Source organism: Xenopus laevis, chromosome 5L, assembly GCF_017654675.1.
Source record: "Xenopus laevis strain J_2021 chromosome 5L, Xenopus_laevis_v10.1, whole genome shotgun sequence".
NCBI classification, from domain to species: domain Eukaryota; kingdom Metazoa; phylum Chordata; class Amphibia; order Anura; family Pipidae; genus Xenopus; species Xenopus laevis.
In genome coordinates this window covers 146,543,316-146,564,339 of record NC_054379.1, presented here as the reverse complement: position 1 = coordinate 146,564,339, position 21,024 = coordinate 146,543,316, and the positions used below count along the sequence as shown (strand labels likewise).

General features: G+C 36.3%; 1 protein-coding gene across 1 annotated transcript in view; it reads right to left on the bottom strand.

Annotated features, from left to right (window-relative positions):
- Window positions 1-19,147: 19,147 nt before the first annotated feature.
- Window positions 19,148-21,024, bottom strand: part of LOC121393946 — a 143,965-nt gene continuing 142,088 nt past the window's right edge. The window contains exon 3 of the mRNA XM_041563802.1: window positions 19,148-19,315. Coding sequence (XP_041419736.1) covers window positions 19,148-19,315 — 168 coding nt within the window. The remainder of the gene's footprint in view (window positions 19,316-21,024) is intronic.

The window sequence follows — 21,024 nt, the reverse complement described above, 5'->3', positions numbered from 1 at the left end:
TCCCTGGAATAACCTTATTTCTACTCCAGACCTGAAAAGCAGTTGATACTGACACCCCAAGCATATTATGTAAAGAGAAGCAGTGGATACCGGCACCATAAGCAAGTTATACATCAATGTGGATAGTGGCAACTGACACACATGAAGTGATAGGCAGTAATCACTGGTAGCCAAGTACACTGTCACAGAGCTGGTAGATATAGTTGCCACTGTAGTGCACTGCAAGGCATGAATAAACATGAATCACAGGCCCACAACCATATACGTTATAGTGATTGGCGAATCTGACCAGTTTACCTTTATTTATAGATGTACAACGAATAGTGATGAACACATTTTCTGTTATTTCTGTCTTCTCTTCAGCTTTCCTCCACTTTTACTTTTAATTTTTCTTCACATTTCAATCTTTCTCTCTCTCTTCTCACATCTGCTTATCTATCTATCAGCCACCTTTCATCAATTCACACTCCTCACTTCCATGTTCTCTACAAATACAATATATGTGTCCCTTTTCTGTATTATACACTATTCCAGTTTCTTATCCCAATCTGCACAACTTTCTATGATTCCACTTCTGTTTAACATTGCTTTTTTCATTGTTCACTCCTCTACTCTGTCCCACCATTGCACCTCTCTCCCATTTAATCTATAACCAAACAACCTTGCTCCCTTACTGACCTGCTGCTGCAACAGTCATAGTTGTAAGAATCCATTGGGGGCGGGAGGGATAGTTACTTCTGTACTTTAATCCAGCTCATTTTGCCCCAAAGTCCGAGTCCAGGAAGGAGATATGGGATTGGCTGGAAGAAGGGTCACATGTATTCACCTCCAACCAATCGGATTGCACAAAGCTGTACCGTGACTTAAGCTTTAAAGGAACCAGCACTGAGACTGCAGCTAATGTTAGATAATACTAACATTATAAAACGGATTTTTAAAGTACCCAGGCACCGCATTAACAGTCCCACTAAACGTCTGATACAATACGCTGCAAGAAGCATCCCTCACCCCTAGCTGGAGATAGGCTTTCTACAAGCAAATTTTTATTTGTTGTCAGGCAGGTTTGGGGAGGCTTAGCCTCCCCAAGCCTTAATGAAAATCCGCCCATGCCCCCAAACCTCTTCTCCACTCTGTGTATATGCTCCATCTCCTAATACGCTCCCTTGCGTTCTTTCCACAAAGCTCAGGACAATCCATGCAGTTCTCCACAAGAGCCAGTTCATACATAAAACCATTCTTCTGGCTTGTCCCATGCCCCTGGAATGTTCTACCATCTTGCATAATATAAACTTCATTCTAAATCTTTAATTCTCAAACCTCCTTAGGAATAACTTTCTAGCACTTTCTGCTTTTCCTCACCAACAGCATACACCTAACTTTTGCATCTGCCCCCCTCCAATTTAATTTCTCTTTGGCTCATCTTCCCAGGGCCACTCCTGCCATGAGACAAGGTGAGAAACTTGCCTCAGATGGCAGTGAGCGGCCAGTTATAAGGGGCAGCAAAACGCCACCTACTGTAACTTTAAAGGAGAGCGAAACCTTAAAAAAAATAAGTATTATTGTAAAGGCACGCTTGTTTATTACTCACAATGCTTAGATAGTCCGCAAAGATTTCTCTTGCCGAACGACCGATTTTAGCGAAGTCCGACCAATCCTTCTAAATTATCGTGCGGTTAGTGGGATTTGAACGATCAAACAACTTACGATTTTTCGGCCGACATCTGTCAGGAAATTGATCGGCCTGGTTAAATAATCTTTGTCGGTCCCAGTGCAATCTATCTATGTTTGCAGGGCCAAGCAGGCAACTATCCTTTGTTTTCCTGGCAAATTGGTCTGTTTAGTTGATGGACAATTCATAGGATCGTACGATCGTTCTTAGATAAGCGTGGTCCCACAATGACAATCGGATCTTTTAAAAATCTCAACATCTATGACCAGCTTAAAAGTTAGTTGAAATCATTCAAAGGTCCATGTGTATCCAGCCCACTGCCCAAGGCAGTCTAGATGCTCATTTGACGAATTTTGTAAAATGCATACTTGAAAAACAAATCTTTCTCCCCAGTTCCAATAACACACTCGTGGCTAGATAGCATTTTTGGCACATTGTGGTTAAAGGAAGTAACTGTTTACTTAAAGGGATAAGGCATGTCATGGGAAAACATGTTTTTTTCAAAACGCATCACTTAATAGTGCTGCTGCAGCAGAATTCTGCACGGAAATCCATTTTTCAAAAGAGCAAATAGATTTTGTTATATTCAATTTTGAAATCTGACATGGTGCTAGACATGTTGTCAATTTGCCAGCTGCCCCCAATCATGTGACTTGTGCTCTGATAAACTTCAATCACTCTGTACTGCTGTACTGCAAGTTGGAGTGATATCATTACCTCCCCCCCCCAGCAGCCAAACAACAGAACAATGGTAAGGTAACAAGACAGCAGCTCCCTAACACAAGATAACAGCTCCCTGGAAGATCTAAGAACAGCACTCAATAGTAAAAGTCAAGTCCCAATGAGACACATTCAGTTACATTAAGTAGGAGAAATAACTGCCAGAAAGTAGTTCCATCCTCAAGTGCAGGCACAAGTCACATGACTGCAGCTGGGAAATTGACAATATGTCTAGCCCCATGTCAGATTTCAAAGTTGAATATAAAAAAATCTGTTTGCTCTTTTGAGAAATGGATTTCAGTGCAGAATTCTGCTGAAGCAGCACTATTAACTGATGCATTTTGGAAAAAAACATGTTTTCCCATGACAGTATCCCTTTAAGTAAGATGGTGGCTGTGTTCCTAAACCGGGATAATAATTCAGAAAGGCTAACACTAATTAAAGAGGCAATCTGGTGAGCAAAAAACATTCTGTTACTACTCAAGAATAACTACCTTAGAGGCAATGGGTTCATAATTACCTTTAGTTCTTGTTAAAGATACGACTTTCTGTTTTTTCACCCAGAAATTTCGCTCCGCTAGTGCAGAGAGTGCTATAGCGTTCATTGCACTAGCGAAACAGCCCCCTTTAACCCACTCTGACACTAACATTTTAAGTGCGGAATGGAAGAGGGGATTGGCATCATGTCTGCTGCCCCTGTATCCTCCTCAAGCTGTAAGCTCTTCAGGGTAGGGACCTAATTTCCAAAGTATTTTGAAACCCTTTGCTTTTCTTCCAGTCCTACCAAGCACATATGGGGCTTAAACATTTATGTAAGGGAGAAAGGGAACAGGCAAGTGCTTTGTTATGTGAGCTATTGACAGCTAGCCCCACCTGTTTGCATATATACAACACTGGGTAGACATAATACAACAATTATCATATATGTAGGCTGTAAGATTATATGGAATCCACATGTTTTTCATATACTGTAAATTAATATATTTAACTGATCGAATTCATTCTAGAGCAACAATGGCCTGCATTATGGCACCGTATTGATTTTTGGCTCCACTGTATGTGTAAAGCTGTATTGATCAACATGGAGCTTTATTCACCTATGGTATTCCTGGCGAGCGGTATTGATCTGCATGGGGTATGCCATCAGAGGCTAAGATAGTGTTGTGCTCATGGTGACAATCTTTACAACAATCTGTGTTAGCCCTCTCACTTTCATTATTGCAATGTCATTAGGAATTGAAGGGATAAGACATAAGAATGTTGAGAACATGATGCAATGTGATGGATCGCAAAAGTATTCTGTTTAGCAATTCCCCTCTGGCATTGGGTATTCAGCTTGCAATTTTTGGTCATATATGTTTTTTAAGGCCAAACATTGACAGCTACAGTAAGTACAGGTATGGCATCTATTGTCCAAAATACTTGGCACCTGGGGTTTACCAGAAGCAAAAAGATAACACAAAGCAGTAAAGGCTGAATAATTGTTTGTTTAGGGACACTATTGGAAATGCCATTGCTGTAGGTTTGTGGAAAAAAGTGAAAACCAGTGAGCACAGAATCATTTCTAGTATCAGAATATTGAAATAGAAAATCATCATACGAATATTAAAGGGGCAAAGTAGACTTTTTGTTTGTGCTATTCATTCATTGTTTTATCCTCATTTCATGCCAGCATTTATTTTGTGTAAACAAATAGAGTTGTTTTCATGCAGACAATTGTTTCTTACTATTAAGGATTCAGAAATGGACAGAATTTTAGGTATATAATAAAATACTGAGGGGGTTATTTACTAAACCTCCAATTTATCTGGTCGGGCTTTTTGAGGCAAAAACTGGAATTTTTCATGTGAAAAAAATTGAATTTTTTGAGATATATTATACCTCCATGCTGCAAATAGCCAGAATCCGAAAATCTGCCATTAGTGATGGGCGAATCTGTCCTGTTTCGATTCACAGAAAAATTCACGAAACTGCGAAAATTCGCGAAATCAATTGAAGTCAACGGACGTCAAAATAATTTGGAAGCACGACAATTTGTGATGCAAGCAACGATTTTTATACGCACGACTATTTTATCCTAATGCATTAAAGTCATTGGGCAGCCGAAGAATTTTGAAGCATGTAAATTTTTATATCAAAACATTCCACAGGCCGATGGCACTTCTGGACAATATTTATTTTAGTGAACTGCTGTAAACGGCCTAACGCTTTCCGGGTTTAGAGCCCAGAAATTTGGCTAAGCCTTAATCATAGGCTAGCCTATAAGTGTTTTGATGTATTTACAGTGGGGACACTATTGACAGAGCACCTGGCTAAGGGGAATAGCGGTGAGCTGGAGCGGTAATTTTCTCTGATTTTCTACAAAATTTTTATACGCACACTGATTTTGACTCGACAATTTTTCTTTGTTCACAGCAGATTTTTCGTCTGTGAAATTTCTATGCAGTTTTGCACAAAAATTCACGGGTAGCGAGAAGCAGAAATTCACTGCAAATCCATGCCTGGCGGATTTATTCGCCCATCAAATGGGAAAGGCACCTATCTTAATTTTAAGTTATAGTGGTCTGTGCTGGGTTAAGCCTGAAAATCCGACCTTTTTGGAGTTTTTGGGCAAAAACTCGAAAAAATAGAGAGATTTGGGAAAAAAGGCCCAAAAAAATTCATACAATTCGGGATTTCGCTTGATATTATCAAGTTTTTTCACAAAAAAATCATGTTTTTTTATTAATAAATAAGCTATGGAGTTTGGTCGAGGTTATTAATACAATGAGATACATTTGGATTTTTGGTAAATAACCCTCCTAGTGTATGCACAATAAACAAAAAATATTGATACCTTTATCTAATTTATCATTTCACTTGCCACAATAATATAATTTACATCAGATTTTTTTTTACATCTTTTATTGACATCTGTCGTTGATGATATTCACATTAAAAGCTTTTACCTTTTTTTAGTTCTTTAGATCTAAGAATAAGGGATACAGGTTTGACATTTGGTGGCCAAATGTGTAAATGTTATAACAATGAATAAAAAAAATGACATCAATAAAAAAAAAAAATCAAACATAACATATAGGCAAATATAAATGTACCTTTTCTGATAAAGAAATATTACGTTAAGGGAGAATTTAGGCAAGTTTTATCTTAATTATTGTTTTTTTTACATCAGTCATTTTTTATTATTGAAACAACAAACTCTTTTTTGGCTTTTTAATTCCTGACAGGGGTAGAACCGTATTTTATTTTTTTACTTTGCCTTTTTTTTGAGTCATTACTTTTGGAAATTTATTCAAATTTTACTACAATTATTTTTAACGTTAACGGATTTTTAAATGCACATTCTAGATATAGAAAAGTAAAGGGACAGATTGCTATCAACATGACTATACCAACCAGAGAACTAGTTATCAACACTTCTGCTGTGTTAGGAGTGTGGCTATCAAGGATGAAAAGGAATTCAATCACACATTTCCCAGTATAATGATCAATCTCTCTTTGGACAAGAGTGTTGTAGAGAGTAGAGAAGGGATCACAATGGATGCAAGGAGAGATCTGACAGCTGCAATGCAAGTGTGACATGAGTTATATGATCGCCCCCTGCCTACCTTTGTTCTCTCTCTTGTTAGACTTCTGCTACCTTGCATGTAATACACTGAATTTATCCCGTGAGATTGGCATTGATTTACGGGGCAGGAAGGTCAGAGAAAAGTTGTGAGCAGTTCACTCTTCTGATTTTTTTCATGCAACTGATTTTTTATACGTATATGATGAAATTAATGTTGTTTGCGGAAGATGATGGCGTAAGGGCCTTTAAAAGGCCCTTACGCCATCATTTTTAAAATGTTCTAGTTGTTTAATGGAAATATTTAAAGCTGGATACATTTTTACAAGAATCCAGGAAGGGGTAACCTGACAGTTAGGAAGATGCCGTATGATTTCATGGGGGAGGGGTCAGCCAAAAGACAAAATGGCATTCTTCATGCAAAGATCAATTCCCTGGATTTTTTTTTTTCAATATCATGTAAACAGGGATACAACAAGTGAATCTTACCATTAATACCTTGTACTAAGAACAATTCTTCTGGGAAATTTAAAGGGGTGATTCACCGTTAAGATAACTTTTTGTATGTTATAGAATGGCTAGATCTAAGCAACTTTTCAATTGGTCTTCATTATTTTATAGTTTTTGTTATTATTTGCCTTCTTTGGAATAGGGGTCATTGACCCCATCTAAAAAAAAAAACAGTGCTCTGTAGCTACACATTTAAGGGGCAGATTTATCAAGGGTCGAATATTGAGGGGTTAAAACCCAACCATCAAATCGAAATCCTTCGAATTCGAATATCGAATTCGAAGGATTTAGCGCTAAAATAGCATTTCGATCGATAGAATAAAAATGCTTTGAATCGAATGATTCCAACGATTTTTAGTGATTGATAGAAGGATTTTTATTCGATGCTAAAAACTTAAAAAAAATGCACTGGAAGGTCCCCATAGGCTAATATAGCAATTCGGTAGCTTTAATTTGGCGAAGTATTGAAATCGGAGGATTTTTAAAGAGACAGTACTTCGACTATCAAATGGTCGAATATTCGAACGATTTTTACTTCGAATCGAAGTCGTAGTATCCTATTCGATGGTCGAAGTATCCAAAAAAATACTTTGAAATTTGAACTTTTTGGACTTCGAAAATTCACTCAAGCTTAGTAAATCTGCCCCTTATTGTAATTGCTACTTTTTACTATTTGTCTTTCTATTCAGGTCTTCTCCTATTCATATTCCAGTCTACCATTCATATCAATTTGTGGTTGCTATGTTAATTTGGACCCTAGTAACCAGATTGCTGAAACTGAAGAGCTGCTGAATAAAACAGTAAATAACACAAAAAACAAAAAGAATAAAAACCAACTGCAAATTGTCTCAGAATATCACTCTACATCATGCTAATGGGCCAATTTATTAAACCTCAATTTTTTCTGGTCAAGTTTCTAAAGGGAAAATAACCTTACATTTTTAGAGATTTATCATACCCCAAAGCTGCTAAAAATCCGGATTTGAAAATAATCCAGCTAAAACCTGTTGAGGAAAAAAGGGAATCATGTTCATGGTTACAGACTTGCAGGAAAAAGGAGAAACATTTCCATAGGTCTAGTAACCCATAACAACCAATATGATGTTTGTTTTCAAATAAATGATCAATACATGTAACCTGCTGGTTGCTAGATACAGTAACAAACTTTGTAACTTTTATTACATTATATCGTTGGGAGTATGACCTGTATGAATATATGAAGACAAGCAAAATTATTTGTCATCCTTTAGGTTTGATGTAGGTAGTAAATAGAAAATATACAGTACAAATATATCTGTTACATACCATATATTTGTAAGTGTTTCTTATTTTAAAAAAAGTCTTGGATAAGAGCATGTTCCGCAGTGTAATCTATAGTGCAGAAATCATTACTGCAGATATACATTGAGCCATTACAATTTTAGAGAGTGATGTATTCCCCAAATGGGATGCTTGTCTAAATGTTACGCAATAATTTTAAATGCGGCTATATCATCTGTGAAATTGAAAAATTCTCCTTGGTATTTTGATGCAAGTCTCGCTGAGGTTTTATGTTTCATAGAATCTTTTTCAGTTCTTGTGGGAGAACAAACGCAATTAAAATATTTCTTTTACTTCGCCACGGAAATGGAGGGTTTTGGGAAAGTTTAAATCCTGGACCTCCAGCATCTTGCTATCCATCACTTGCAGAACTGCAGTCTGAGACCCACAAGCTGTCAGAGGAGGCCAAGGGTAGCTTTAGTGAGAGCAAACATGTGCCGAATGAATAGTGTTTATTAATATGAAATGTGTCGTATTGGTCTGGGACTATTGAAAAAGAAGTATGGCTGAAATGCTTGCTCCTAAGGGAAAGATCATTGTAAAGGTTCATAAATATTTATTTAAGCTTTTTCATTTTCTGGAAAATGGTAATATATAACAGAACTATTTATTGAATTGGATCAGCTGTCTTCAGTGCTAGTGCATTTCTGAGAGATGTATTTTTCTCAGAAGAATCTTGGACTGTTTCAGTAAACAGGATATAGCAATCTTTATTTCACTCTTCACAAGTATCTAAGTCATAACATGGACTATCCCACCAGTAACCTTGCTCCCCATCATTGGGCAAATTCACAAATGCAATGCAAGAAATGAAGTGACCCACTCTTTACTCTATACCTTTACAGTCCCTTTTCCCTGTGTTGCAAAAGATGGATATTAGTTTAGGGAGTGTAATAGAATAGCCTATCCCAATCATCTATAACACTAATTTGGTTACTGTCTCTTTAAATAGCAATGAACCCTTGGCAATCCAGGGCCCTAAGTCCTTTTTGTGTGTGAAAAGTACTAGGAATGGGGATTTACATGAAACACTGAGGAGCACACAGTTTACAATAAAACAAATATAAACTTTATGTAAACTGTATTTAGTAACTGTAAATGCAAATCACACATTATAGCTTTTACTCTAGGGAACCTGTGTGGACTATCAACCCCTGGCATTTTTTCTTAATGTCACAGTCCCACGCCAGGTAGATAAATGTAGAATTCCTTCGGTCAGTTCAATGTCCCCTCCCCAAGAGCTCTTATGTCCCCAGGTAGCGCTACCTGCCCCAAGGTACCTTTCCCTTTGAAAGTAGCAGCCGCTCCCACGTGGCAGGTACATGAGCAAGACCCGTCCTCACACTGGGGAAACACACAGTATCCAAAGTATCCGCAGGCAGGAGATAGAAACTAGCTCTCCCTAATGCTCGAATACTTTATCCAGCAGAGCAAAACACAGCCTTTTCTTTTTCTTCTTCTTCCTGGAAAACTCCTTTTAAGCAGCAGTGTCACTCTCCACAGTTCTGGTTTTCTCTAGCTGCTGCAGCAGGGATTTCCTTTTTAAGCTCTGTGGGAAACCCTGTATATTTGGCTCCAAAGTCAGGCACTCCCCTCTCCCAAGGATGCACTGGGGTGCCCAGCCAATCGGATGGCAATCAAGGCTGTAACTGTGCTGGATGATGTCACTGAAGAAAAACAGGGGAATAATTTGTCTCATCCCCTACACCTCTTATCCCTTAAGGGCCCATTTATTAAACCTTGATTTATTTCTGTTTAAGGAGGGACTCAATTTTTTTTGTGGAAAAAAAACCCTCAGATTTTTCGAGATTTATCATACAAAGCACCTAAAGCTGCTAAAAATCCAAATCTGAAAATTCGGCAAACCTCAAAAAGTTCCTATTTTTTTTAGATGACATTTCCTTCTTTACAACAATCTACCAAATCTAGGAAACTGAAAAGAAATTTACAAACATTTTGTGGTAGTAGAGATGGTGGGGTTTGAGCAATACAAGTTGATTGTCCAGGAGGCTGTGACAGTTATGGTAGTTTGTCAGAGATTTTTCTTAGAATCTGTCTCCAAGCATCAATAGACATTTTGCATAGAAAAATCAACAAAAAAACATTCATGGATTTCAATGCGTTTAGTGTTTTTCTTTGTGGGTTTTTTTCTTTGAAGTTTTTGGCAAAGCAAAACAGGATGGATTCCCCAACAATTACCCTTGCTCTGAATCTGCTGGGGGGAGTTAAACATATTTGGAATGTCCGGTAAGTGCATGTACCCTCTTTTTTGCCCAGCTGCCTCAAGCTACTAAAAAATGCCTTACCCTTTAAACAAAAGAGGAATTGTTTTTCCATATTTTATTGGCCACCACTAGGTGACTATAGCTGGAAGGGTGAGAGCTACAACATGGAGCTGGCCACTGCTCCTGTATAAACTATAACAAACAAGGGAAAATTCAGCTCACTACTAATTTTTAAACCATTAAGTGGGGGTACAATTGGTCTGTGACCACAAAATTAATATAGACAAATACAAGAGGTCCACTGCACTCAACCCATTACCATTATATTAAGGACATTTATGCCTCAAGCTACTAAATCCCTTTAAACAAAACAGGGATTGTTTTTCCATATTTTTTGGCTACCACTGGGATCACCTGACTATATCTGGAAGGGTGGGAGCTACAACATGGAGCTGGCCAATGCTCTAAAACAGGGATTGTTTTTCCATATATTGTTACATCTGTGTTGTGGTCTTGCGTTCTGATTCTTTTTAATTATGAGTGTAAATATTATGAGACTAATGTGAATAATGATGATACCAACAACACTTAATTGTACTGTAATAATGCTGAAATGTATTTGAAAAATTCCCGGCACGTGGCAACCCGCAAAATTTACAATCTTATTTTAGTGGTGGAGGCAAGGGAAATAAAGTGAATTGCCCTTATGGGAATTAAGATTAAACCAGAGTCTGAGCCAATCCTCAAGACAACAGCAATACATTTTACAGTGAATTATTGTATGTAAGAAAAGGAAGAATCTGACAATAACATTAAAACATTTGTTTAAGACAGCTAATTACTCTTTAAGTGTAATATTAACAGATATTAAGATATCTGAGATTTGTTGCGTGAATAAATGTTCTTTTGATGTGATTGTCATTTAATACAGATACATGGCTCCAGCTTCTCTTGAAACCGTCATCACTCTCCAAAATATTTTACTGTGAATAGCCACTTATCCAGACTATTTCATTGTCTTACTGAAGCCTATTTAAATGTCTTTGTTTAAGACTTATAAAAAGCATAATGTTTCATAATTTGTGACAATCATTAGGTCACAATCCCAGACCTGAAGAAAGAAAGAAAAACCTGGTGCTGGTGGCATTTCCACTATGTACAAAAACATGGTGGATTGCATTGGTATTAGTACTTTTCACCCTGCCTTGAACAAAGTAAATGCTCTGTATTGTTTCCATCTAATAATTACACAATATCTATCTATCTATCTATCTATCTATCTATCTATCTATCTATCTATCTATCTATTATCTATCTATCTATCTATCTATCTATCTATCTATCTATCTATCTATCTATCTATCTATCTATCTATCTATCTATCTATCTATCATCTCTCTCTCTCTCTCTCTCTCTCTCTCTCTCTCTCTCTCTCTCTATCTATCTATCTATCTATCTATAACTTTGATGAAGCAGACAGCAAAAATGTACTATTTTGGTAGGAACCAATTACTATACTCAAACATATCCAAAATACGATTATTTATCACCCAAGACGCTGCCAAAATTCTTATTCACTCTCTCATCATATCGCGTCTAGACTACTGTAACTCTCTTTTAATTGGCCTTCCCCTCCAGAGACTGTCACCTCTCCAGTCCATAATGAACACTGCTGCGAGGCTCATACACCTCAGCAACCGCTCCTCCTCTGCCTCGCCATTCTGTCAGTCCCTGCACTGGCTTCCGTTACCTTTCAGAATCAAATTCAAATTAATGACACTGACTTTCATAACTTCATAACTCTTCCCCACCCTACATCTCTGAACTCATCTCTTTATACTCACCCAATCGCTTACTACGCTCCTCTACTGACCTGCTACTCAACTCTTCTCTCATTACCTCCTCACATGCTCGCATTCAAGACTTTGCAAGGGCTGCACCCCTCCTCTGGAACACTCTCCCACGGTCTGTCCGACTTTCTCCCAACCTTTCTGCTTTCAAGAAATCTCTGAAAACGCACTTCTTTCGAGAAGCCTACCCTCACTCTGCTTAACTACCAAATGCAACACCACATACAGTACCACATTTCTCACCACTTAATTTGATCTTGCCCACTCCCACACCTTGTGTATTACTCCCTTCCCTTTAGACTGTATGCCTATGCATAGGGCCTTCCTCACCTTTTTGTACCTGTATTGATTGTGATGTTTGTTACTCCATATGTTCTATGTATGTAATTCATGTGATGTAGTTGTATAATCACATTTACTTTACAGTGCTACGCAATATGTTGGCGCTATATAAATACATGTTAATAATAATAAAAGGGTTCCTATTCACAGAAATAAAATTGACAGACTTTCTTCCCATTTTTTTTTGTAAACTGTAGAATAAAGTCTTAAGTAAGAATAATGGAGTGATTAGGGTTCTAAGCTGAGTGTTTCTTCAATGATGATGCTTCTGAATGACCTAATTAGAGTGTACAACTGATACTTGAATTGCATTCTGTTTCTAGGCTTAGGGGAAACCAATACAATAGGAAACACTTTACTGGAATCACAAATTGCTTTTGAGACCTTCTTGTATGCATGTCATTTTTGGGAGGTGAGTTCTTCCTGCATTAATACAATATCAGGAGCGGTCAGTTGTTTGAAGACAAATGTATTTGAAGAGCAAAATCAGAACAAAAACAAAAGAAAAATATTTTTGATGACTTTTCACAGAAATAAACTTGGAACCAACTCCAAATAAAACAGGGTATATTCAACTGCCTCTTTTCAGGCAGCCACCCTACACACAGACTGCTTGCTCTGAGATCAGGGGTTCTATTGAATAACATTTTGATGCATGCGAGTAAGCCTTTCCAACAGTTAAAACTAAAAAAATTGGAAAAAAATAAATATATAATGTATTTATGTACATTTTGGTTCCCCCCTCCCTAGAAAAATAGCTTATAATCTTATTACTCACAATAAAAAACCAGGCAAACAAGATCCATTTGGTAAGTAATATTTTGGTTATTTTTGTGAAAAGAAAAAAAATATACACAACACATACAAGCAGACAAAACAAATTACTGTGCATAAGTCATACAACTTAAATATCCCACCACAGAATAGCTATTTCCAACAAAACTTTGTTGTGTCTATGAAACCTCATTAATATTTTGGCTTGTGTATTATTATTTTTTTTCACTGTATACACTGTTACACTTGTATTTTAAAGGAGAAGTTAAGCTCCAAGACAGTTTATTGCCAACAGATTAGCCACAATAGTGCAAGATAGAATGCTATATTTATTCTGCAGAATGCTTTACCATACCTGAGTAAACAGCTCTAGACACTGTCTCTGTTTGTTTAGGGTATAAGATGCCATATAAGCTTGGTGTGACATCACTTCCTGCCTGAGTCTCTCCCTGCTTACTTACAGCTCTGAGCTCAGATTACAGCAGGTATGGGAGAAGGTAGGGGAAGAGGAGCAAACTGAGCTTGCTCAAGCCCTGCCCTGGAGGTTTATGCTGAAAACAGGAAGCCTGATACAGAAGCCCATGTGTACGCAATAAAAGGAAAGAAATGCAGAGGGTTTACTGGTGTATATAGAACTTTCTGATAAAGCTTACTTAATTTTAGCCTTTCCTTCTCCTCTAAGTACAAAAAAAATAGCCTATTATATCTATATTAGATAAACCAATGTACCCTACATGGGGCTTGTATGAATATTTTCAAGGGTTTAATGGACATTGGAAGGAAGGCCATTCTAAACATGCTTGTACTGTATTCCATTAAGTGGAAAGCCACTTAGTGAAAGATTTTGCAAAATGGGTAGAGTAGTCAGGCAATGCTTCAGTTTAGAATACCTTAATAGGATATCACCACTGCTTATTGATGATTGAATTGCAATCACCTATGGTGATACTTCTGGGAATTAAGTTGAAGCTAAACAGAAGACATCCCTATCCATATTACAGATTTTACAGGAGTTCGGGTTTTGGGGTGCTCTATGTATTCAATGCAATCAGGGCATTCTGTACATGGATAAAAGTGGCATGGAGGGTGACCAAAGACCGGATTTGTGGGCAGCATGCCGCCCAGCCACTCTATTCGGAGCACTGGGAACATGCAGCTCCATGAGCCCGGGAAATCCGGTGCTGCTCAGACATCAGAACCATACCAAATGCACATTCATTTGAGGATAATTTTAACAAGAGTTTTGTTCGACTTTAAGAAAAATTTAAAGAATCAATGATCTATTTTCTCAAAAGCAGTCAGTTGTATTGGTTAACTGAATGGTATCCTCGTGGTTTTATTCATAATGTGTATTGTGCTCAGCAGGTATTCAAAGACACGGAAATAAACATACAATAAAATAACATAAAATAAAATAATGGACAATGGAATTTACACCCAATTGAGGTCATAGAGTAGCTTGATGCTGATCGCACATTGTAGAAAGAACTTTAATAAAAATTGCCGGAAAAAACATAAATATGGCACAGATAACATTTTTACATTGCTAACTATGTTTATTTACAGGGGCTTATGGAAGGGCTAACAAACACTTGTCCATTACCCTGGTGATATTTGCATACTGATGCATAATCAACCACTGAGAACCTTGGGAAGTAAAGTGCTCTGACAATTACTTCATTCTTAACCTGACTAAAAATAACAGCTGCCTGTTAATTAGTGAACTAATGGTAGGGTAATTGTAGCTAATAGAGAAAAGAAATGTTAGTTTAGTGATGACAAAATGTATTATGTTATTTTCTACCTTTTATGGCTACGCATATGAGCATCATTCTGTAAAATAAATCCTCCAAACAAATCCCCCAAGTAATTCTGGATACACAATTTGTCACCACTGAAGTATTGATTTGCTGTTTCTAAAGCTCACGTGCAAATCAACATGATAGATTGGATGCCGCTGACTTGTTGAAAATCTGGTTTAAATTCAGATAATTTCTAACCACTCAGACTGAATAAGTCATAATTGGAAATGTTTAGAGCGAACACATTCAATATAATTATACCTTATCATCTGTACTTTGCAGAGTGCTATTTCTAGTAATAACTTTCATTTAAAAACTGCTTTCTCCTACATTTGTTGTGGCTGCAAACTAAGTTTATTTTTATGACAATTATGTTTAAAACTTTAGCACAGTTTATGAATTAAGCAGATTTAAAAAATCATTGGTTTAGGATTAAACTATTCAGTCTATATAGAACACTTAACGCAGTCAAGAAACAAGTTATTTTACAAATACACCTTTGATTTAAACAAATACTTATTAGGATATATTTAGGGGCAACTTGAACTGTTTGTGTGGTTTTAGTACTTTGTTACTGGTGATTAATACAAAGATAAAGAAAATTAATAACATTTTAAGAAAGAAAGAAGAAATTCTAATTTGAATATTGTCAGGTGAAAAAGAATATCGAAAGTTCATATAAAAGAATTCACCAACTAAAAACTGGCAAGCTTTTATAGAAGGCAGTGTTTTTTTTACTACTTAACTTAAATCGAATCAAATAAGTAAATTGATGTTGGCCTCCGAGACAAATGGCCAGGTTCAATTTGGTGAGAAAAAGGATTATCATGTGAAAACTCATGGATGAGATTCAATTTGAGATGAAATTCAATCATTTATCATGTGAAAACTTTATTGAAGTCTATGGGAAAAAACTGGAACTGAATTTGTAGAAAAGTTTTTTCTACTCAAATTTAATCTCAGCCATGACTTTCTCATGATAAACTATGCGATACATTTTTCTCACTCAATTGAATTTAGCCCAAAAAAGAGTGGCGGCCATGCTAATATGTAGATAGCGAAGAAGCACGCACTCCATGGGCCAGTAGATATAATAAAAGATCTTTATTGGAACAGCTAAAACAATAAACCTTACGCGTTTCGTATCCGAAGATACTTAGTCATAGGCATAATTGAAAACAGCCGTGAACTGACATTTAAACAAGTAAAAAGGATATGACGTACAAATCAGTGATCCTAAATTTTAACTCTAAAATTTAAATTGTTTCAGCTGAAATGAAACCTCTACTCTTATACAATTTCTTTAAATCAAATCAAGTCATTACACACAGTTCTAAATTATTTTGCAAAACCATTATTGAGATAATTTTTCTTAAGACCATTTTATAAGACTATTTTTAAGACCATGTTTTATATATAACAAGACGGAATGCTGGGAAACAGTAAAAATGATAAATAAATCATAAAATACATAATTTTTAATTTTTTAACTGCTTCAAAATCAGCATCTGATTCAAGAATATTCGTTTGCATCGTGGAACTCATATTGAATAAACATAGATTCGTATCACGTTGCATTCATATCATTACAAGACATTAAGAATTAACGAAAGGAAGAAAGGGGATGTCATTTAAAGTTACCACAATGAGGCTCAGAAAGCAGCTATCAAACAAACGTCATTAACATCCTAATGTCTACCAGTTAGATCGAAGTGTTAAAGTCTGATCAATTACCATATTCGTTATTCTTCTGAACGAAGTACTATACCAGTAAAATTAAACTACATTAATCATGAAACAAGTTCTCCAAAACGATCGCAAATATATAGTGTATTTATACAAAAAAGTAGCGGTTCTAGCATTCACTGCACAGAATGAGGCCAAGGACAAATCAAAAGGATGACCAGTAGACAAGCTATTGGAAGCTTGCATAAGTAAATTAAATGGATAATCACTTGATAATCTGGCTTGTGCCTATGTGTGTGTGGGCAACTTCTTTTAATAAACAAAGAGGCTTGTCCTATCAAATAACAATCTAAGTGCCCAAGCTAGGTTACGCGGTGCTCATTTATTAAATCCAGGTCGATTTCCTATTGTGTTTGATTTTTATTGAGTAAATCTGTCGTAACCTGTACACATTTCACCTTCTTAATGTATTGATTATATAAGGACAACTTGAATCCATACAATGATGAATTGCACTGTTGTGAGATACTGTATAATAGACATGAGCAATTAGCACCAAAAGAAAAATCAATTGTGATGCAAAAAATGAATAAGCAACACATTTTACATTTTAATTAGAAATAACTATTAAGGGCTTTGGTGTTAATGTTTAAGAAAATTCGAGGCCCCCAAAAAAAGGTTTTACATTATAATATTGTTGTGCTGCTTTGCATGGCCACAGCTCATATGATTCTTAAACACATTACATTCTCCTGAATGACTTCTTCGCCACAGACCAGGGGACAAGGTGTGTATAGCACACTGGTCCAGAAGTAAAGTTTAATTGGCAAACATGCACTACATACAGTATACCAAGGGTAGGGTCATGTACTGTAAATTGAACTGAAAGTTAACTTGGAGTTGCCCAGTGGACTTTTCCTAAAGAAACATGTAGTTACTAGCCATAAGAAGCAACATACCAGCAACATAACCCCTAAGCCTTACTAAACATGGACATTCTTCTTCTGGGCTTGATTTTTCCTTTATCTCCTTCACTGCCAGGGTTCTCTGGTCATGCCACACTGTAAGTTGCCAGTATACATATAGAAAGGCATAGACCAAAGAACAGAAAACAAATATGAGCTGTACACACTGATATCGATGCCATTGCTAAACTTATATATTCAGCTATTACCATCTTTGCATCTTAGCAACCACTAACATTCTTTAAAGGGGACCATCACCTCAAAAAATGATCCTAAATTTTTATCAAGTTTGTCAAGCAAAATAAACTTTAATTACAATATAAAAAATATTTGAATTTTGTTTGCTTTGTTCTGGGAACTCATAATTATAGCAAGTAGGCAGGAGCCATTTTATGGACACTGTTATTAAGGCAAGTCTTGCATCATCTCAAAATCTTGTTTGTGCACCAGAAAGGGGGACCTGATGTCTATCCCCATGTACTGGTTACACAATTAAATGGTAAAGAAAGAGGAAGAATGTGGGTGACATCTAGGAAGTGCTGAATGGAAAGTGAAATTACTTGCCTTCCCAGTTTCTATGCCTAAGGCATAGATGAGGGGCAGGCAATATTTGATTGACAACTGACATTTTTAAATGAATTTACAAATATGAATGCTTTAATAAAATAAAAAGAATTTGGATTTCATGTTTAATTTGAAAAGGACTTTTATTTTACAGCTTTTTATGTCTGGGTGACAGGTCCACTTTAATTCAAGCAATAGGTGAACAGTAATGTGCAGACCTCGGAAATGTATAAACAAATAAGAAGGTTTAGTAGAAAGTTGTTTAAATGTGCATTTTATGTCATCATGCAAATAGTGGAGCTCCCCTTAAACATCAGCAGAGGATCACCTCACTGGTTTAACTAATGGAAAGAGTGAATGGTCATTTTTTATGGATGATAGAATGTTCATGTTGATTTACTCTATTGCCAGTTACTGTACCCACTCACAGCCTATTAGGTGGTGAGATCTATTCAGATTCCAGTTCTGTTCTGGTTTTTAACATGTGCTATACATGAGCTTTAATATCCTTTTGGGAATTACCAGGAAGGAGAGCAGCACTTAGTGTTTAATAGCCTGAGATGAAAAGGTAGAAAATAGGACTCCAAGCGATAAGCTAGCAAAATCTTTTTTACAATCACAGTTGTATTTTCTTTAATAATACAAATCACAAGGGTTAACTGTATATAAGCAGATTAATTACAGATAAGACATTTGTTGGCAAATCATTGAGTGTAAAAAAGTTGAATAAGGACCCTCCTAAAATGTGTCAATTTATTGTACATCATTCTCAATATTAAGGAACCATATCATGTATTTAATTTAACATGTGCAAAAATCAATTAAAATTTAAAGGACTGTTTAATTCATCAATGTTTCTATAGTATAGGCTGAGCTTCTATAGTATTGTCAATATAATCAGGAGTGTAAAAACAAAAAAGATGCCAACAGGAATTGGCAACTTTATGTGCAGAAGGAGCTATATCAAAGTTGTTTGGAGAGATGGAAAAGATGATGATGTCACTGAATGAGTGCAGAAATTGATACTCTTCAGTTAAACTGTCTGACTGTCCCCAGATGTAGAAATGAGGATAATACCTGTATATATTTATGAGGATAAATGATGCTAGTCATGAAATGAATAGTACATATAGTTCATCTGTCTCCAGGCTACAATTAGCCTGAAAGGCTGGATTCTCCAGTCCTCAATTGCCATTTGTAGAGACATTCCTTCTGAGCCAATGTAAGGGTCTGCTGGGATTCAAGCCAGACCTGTTCATGCTCCAGTCCTGATTCTGTTTCAGTCCTTTTCCTGCTCCAAAAGGCCCTGTCTCTACATCTGATCTGTAGAAAAACAAAAAATGTTGGAGCAAGGTACTCAAAAAGGTCACGCATAGATCAGACTAATAGTGTAGGTAAAAATGAAAGATATTTATTTGTATAAACAACGCATGGCTAACGTGTTTCATGTCACTAGGACACTTAGGGGCCGATTCACTAACTTCGAGTGAAGGATTCGAAGTAAAAAAACTTTGAATTTCGAAGTTTTTTTTTGGGCTACTTTGACCATCGAATGGGCTACTTCGACCTTCGACTACGACTTCGAATCGAAGGATTTGAAGTAAAAATCGTTCGACTATTCGACCATTCGATAGTCGAAGTACTGTCAAAAACTTCGACCCCCTAGTTCGCCATCTAAAAGTCAATGTTAGCCTATGGGGAAGGTCCCCATAGGCTTGCCTAACTTTTTTTGATCGAAGGATATTCCTTCGATCGTTGGATTTAAATCCTTCGAAACGTTCGATTCAAAGGACTTTATCGTTCGATCGAAGGAATAATACTTAGATCGTTCGATCGAACTATCTGCGCTAAATCCTTTGACTTCTATAATCGAAGTTGAAGGATTTCAATTCCCAGTCGAATATCGAGGGTTAATTAACCCTCGATATTCGACCCTTAGTGAATCAGCCCCTTAGTCATAGGCTTGAATAATGACAAAGATGGGTTGAAATTTAAAGACCAAACCACCAATCACAAAGAAAAGGGGAGGGAGAACATACAGATTGTGTTTACAATTTAAAGAGATCACATATCCCATTGTGAAAAATACACATATCAAGGGCACATTAAAGCACACAAATACAGATAATACAAAAGCATTTCAGTACAATAAAAGAGATATTGAGAAAGTTCATACAGAATAAAGTAGACCATATTATTGAATATATAAATAAATAAATAAAAATAGATAAATAGATAAATATATATATATATATATATATATATATATATATATATATATATATATATATATATATATATATATATATATATATATATGTAGAAAAATATATAGAAAATATATATATGTGTGTCCATGTATAATCAAATATGGTTACATGGAAGTATGTAAATCAAAAATCAAAATATATAAATAATATTAGTGTACAAAATTTTAACTATATAGGTCATTAAACCTCTGAATCTTTAACACTGACATTAATGGGCCAATTCACTAACTTTGAGTGAAGGATTCGAAGTAAAAAAAACTTCGAATTTCGAAGTGTTTTTTGGGCTATTTCGACCATCGAATGGGCTACTATGACCTTGGACTACGACTTCGAATCGAACTATTCGAACTAAAAATCGCTCGACCATTCGACCATTCGATAGTCGAAGTACTGTCTCTTTAAGAAAAAACTTCGACCCCCTAGTTCGCCATCTAAAAGCTACCGAACGCAATGTTAGCCTATGGGGAAGGTCCCCATAGGCTTGGCTAACTTTTTTTGATCGAAGGATATTCCTTCGATCGTTGGATTAAAATCCTTCGAATCGTTCGTTTCGAAGGATTTTATCGTTCGATCGAAGGTATAATCCTTCGATCGTTCGATCGCACTATTTGCGCTAAAATCCTTCGACTTCGATATTTTCGACTTCAATAGGATTTTAATTCCGAGTCGAATATCGAGGGTTAATTAACCCGATATTCGACCCTTTGTGAATCGGCCCCTGAATGTTTTATTTTTTAGTTTGATTATAATTTTGATTAATGA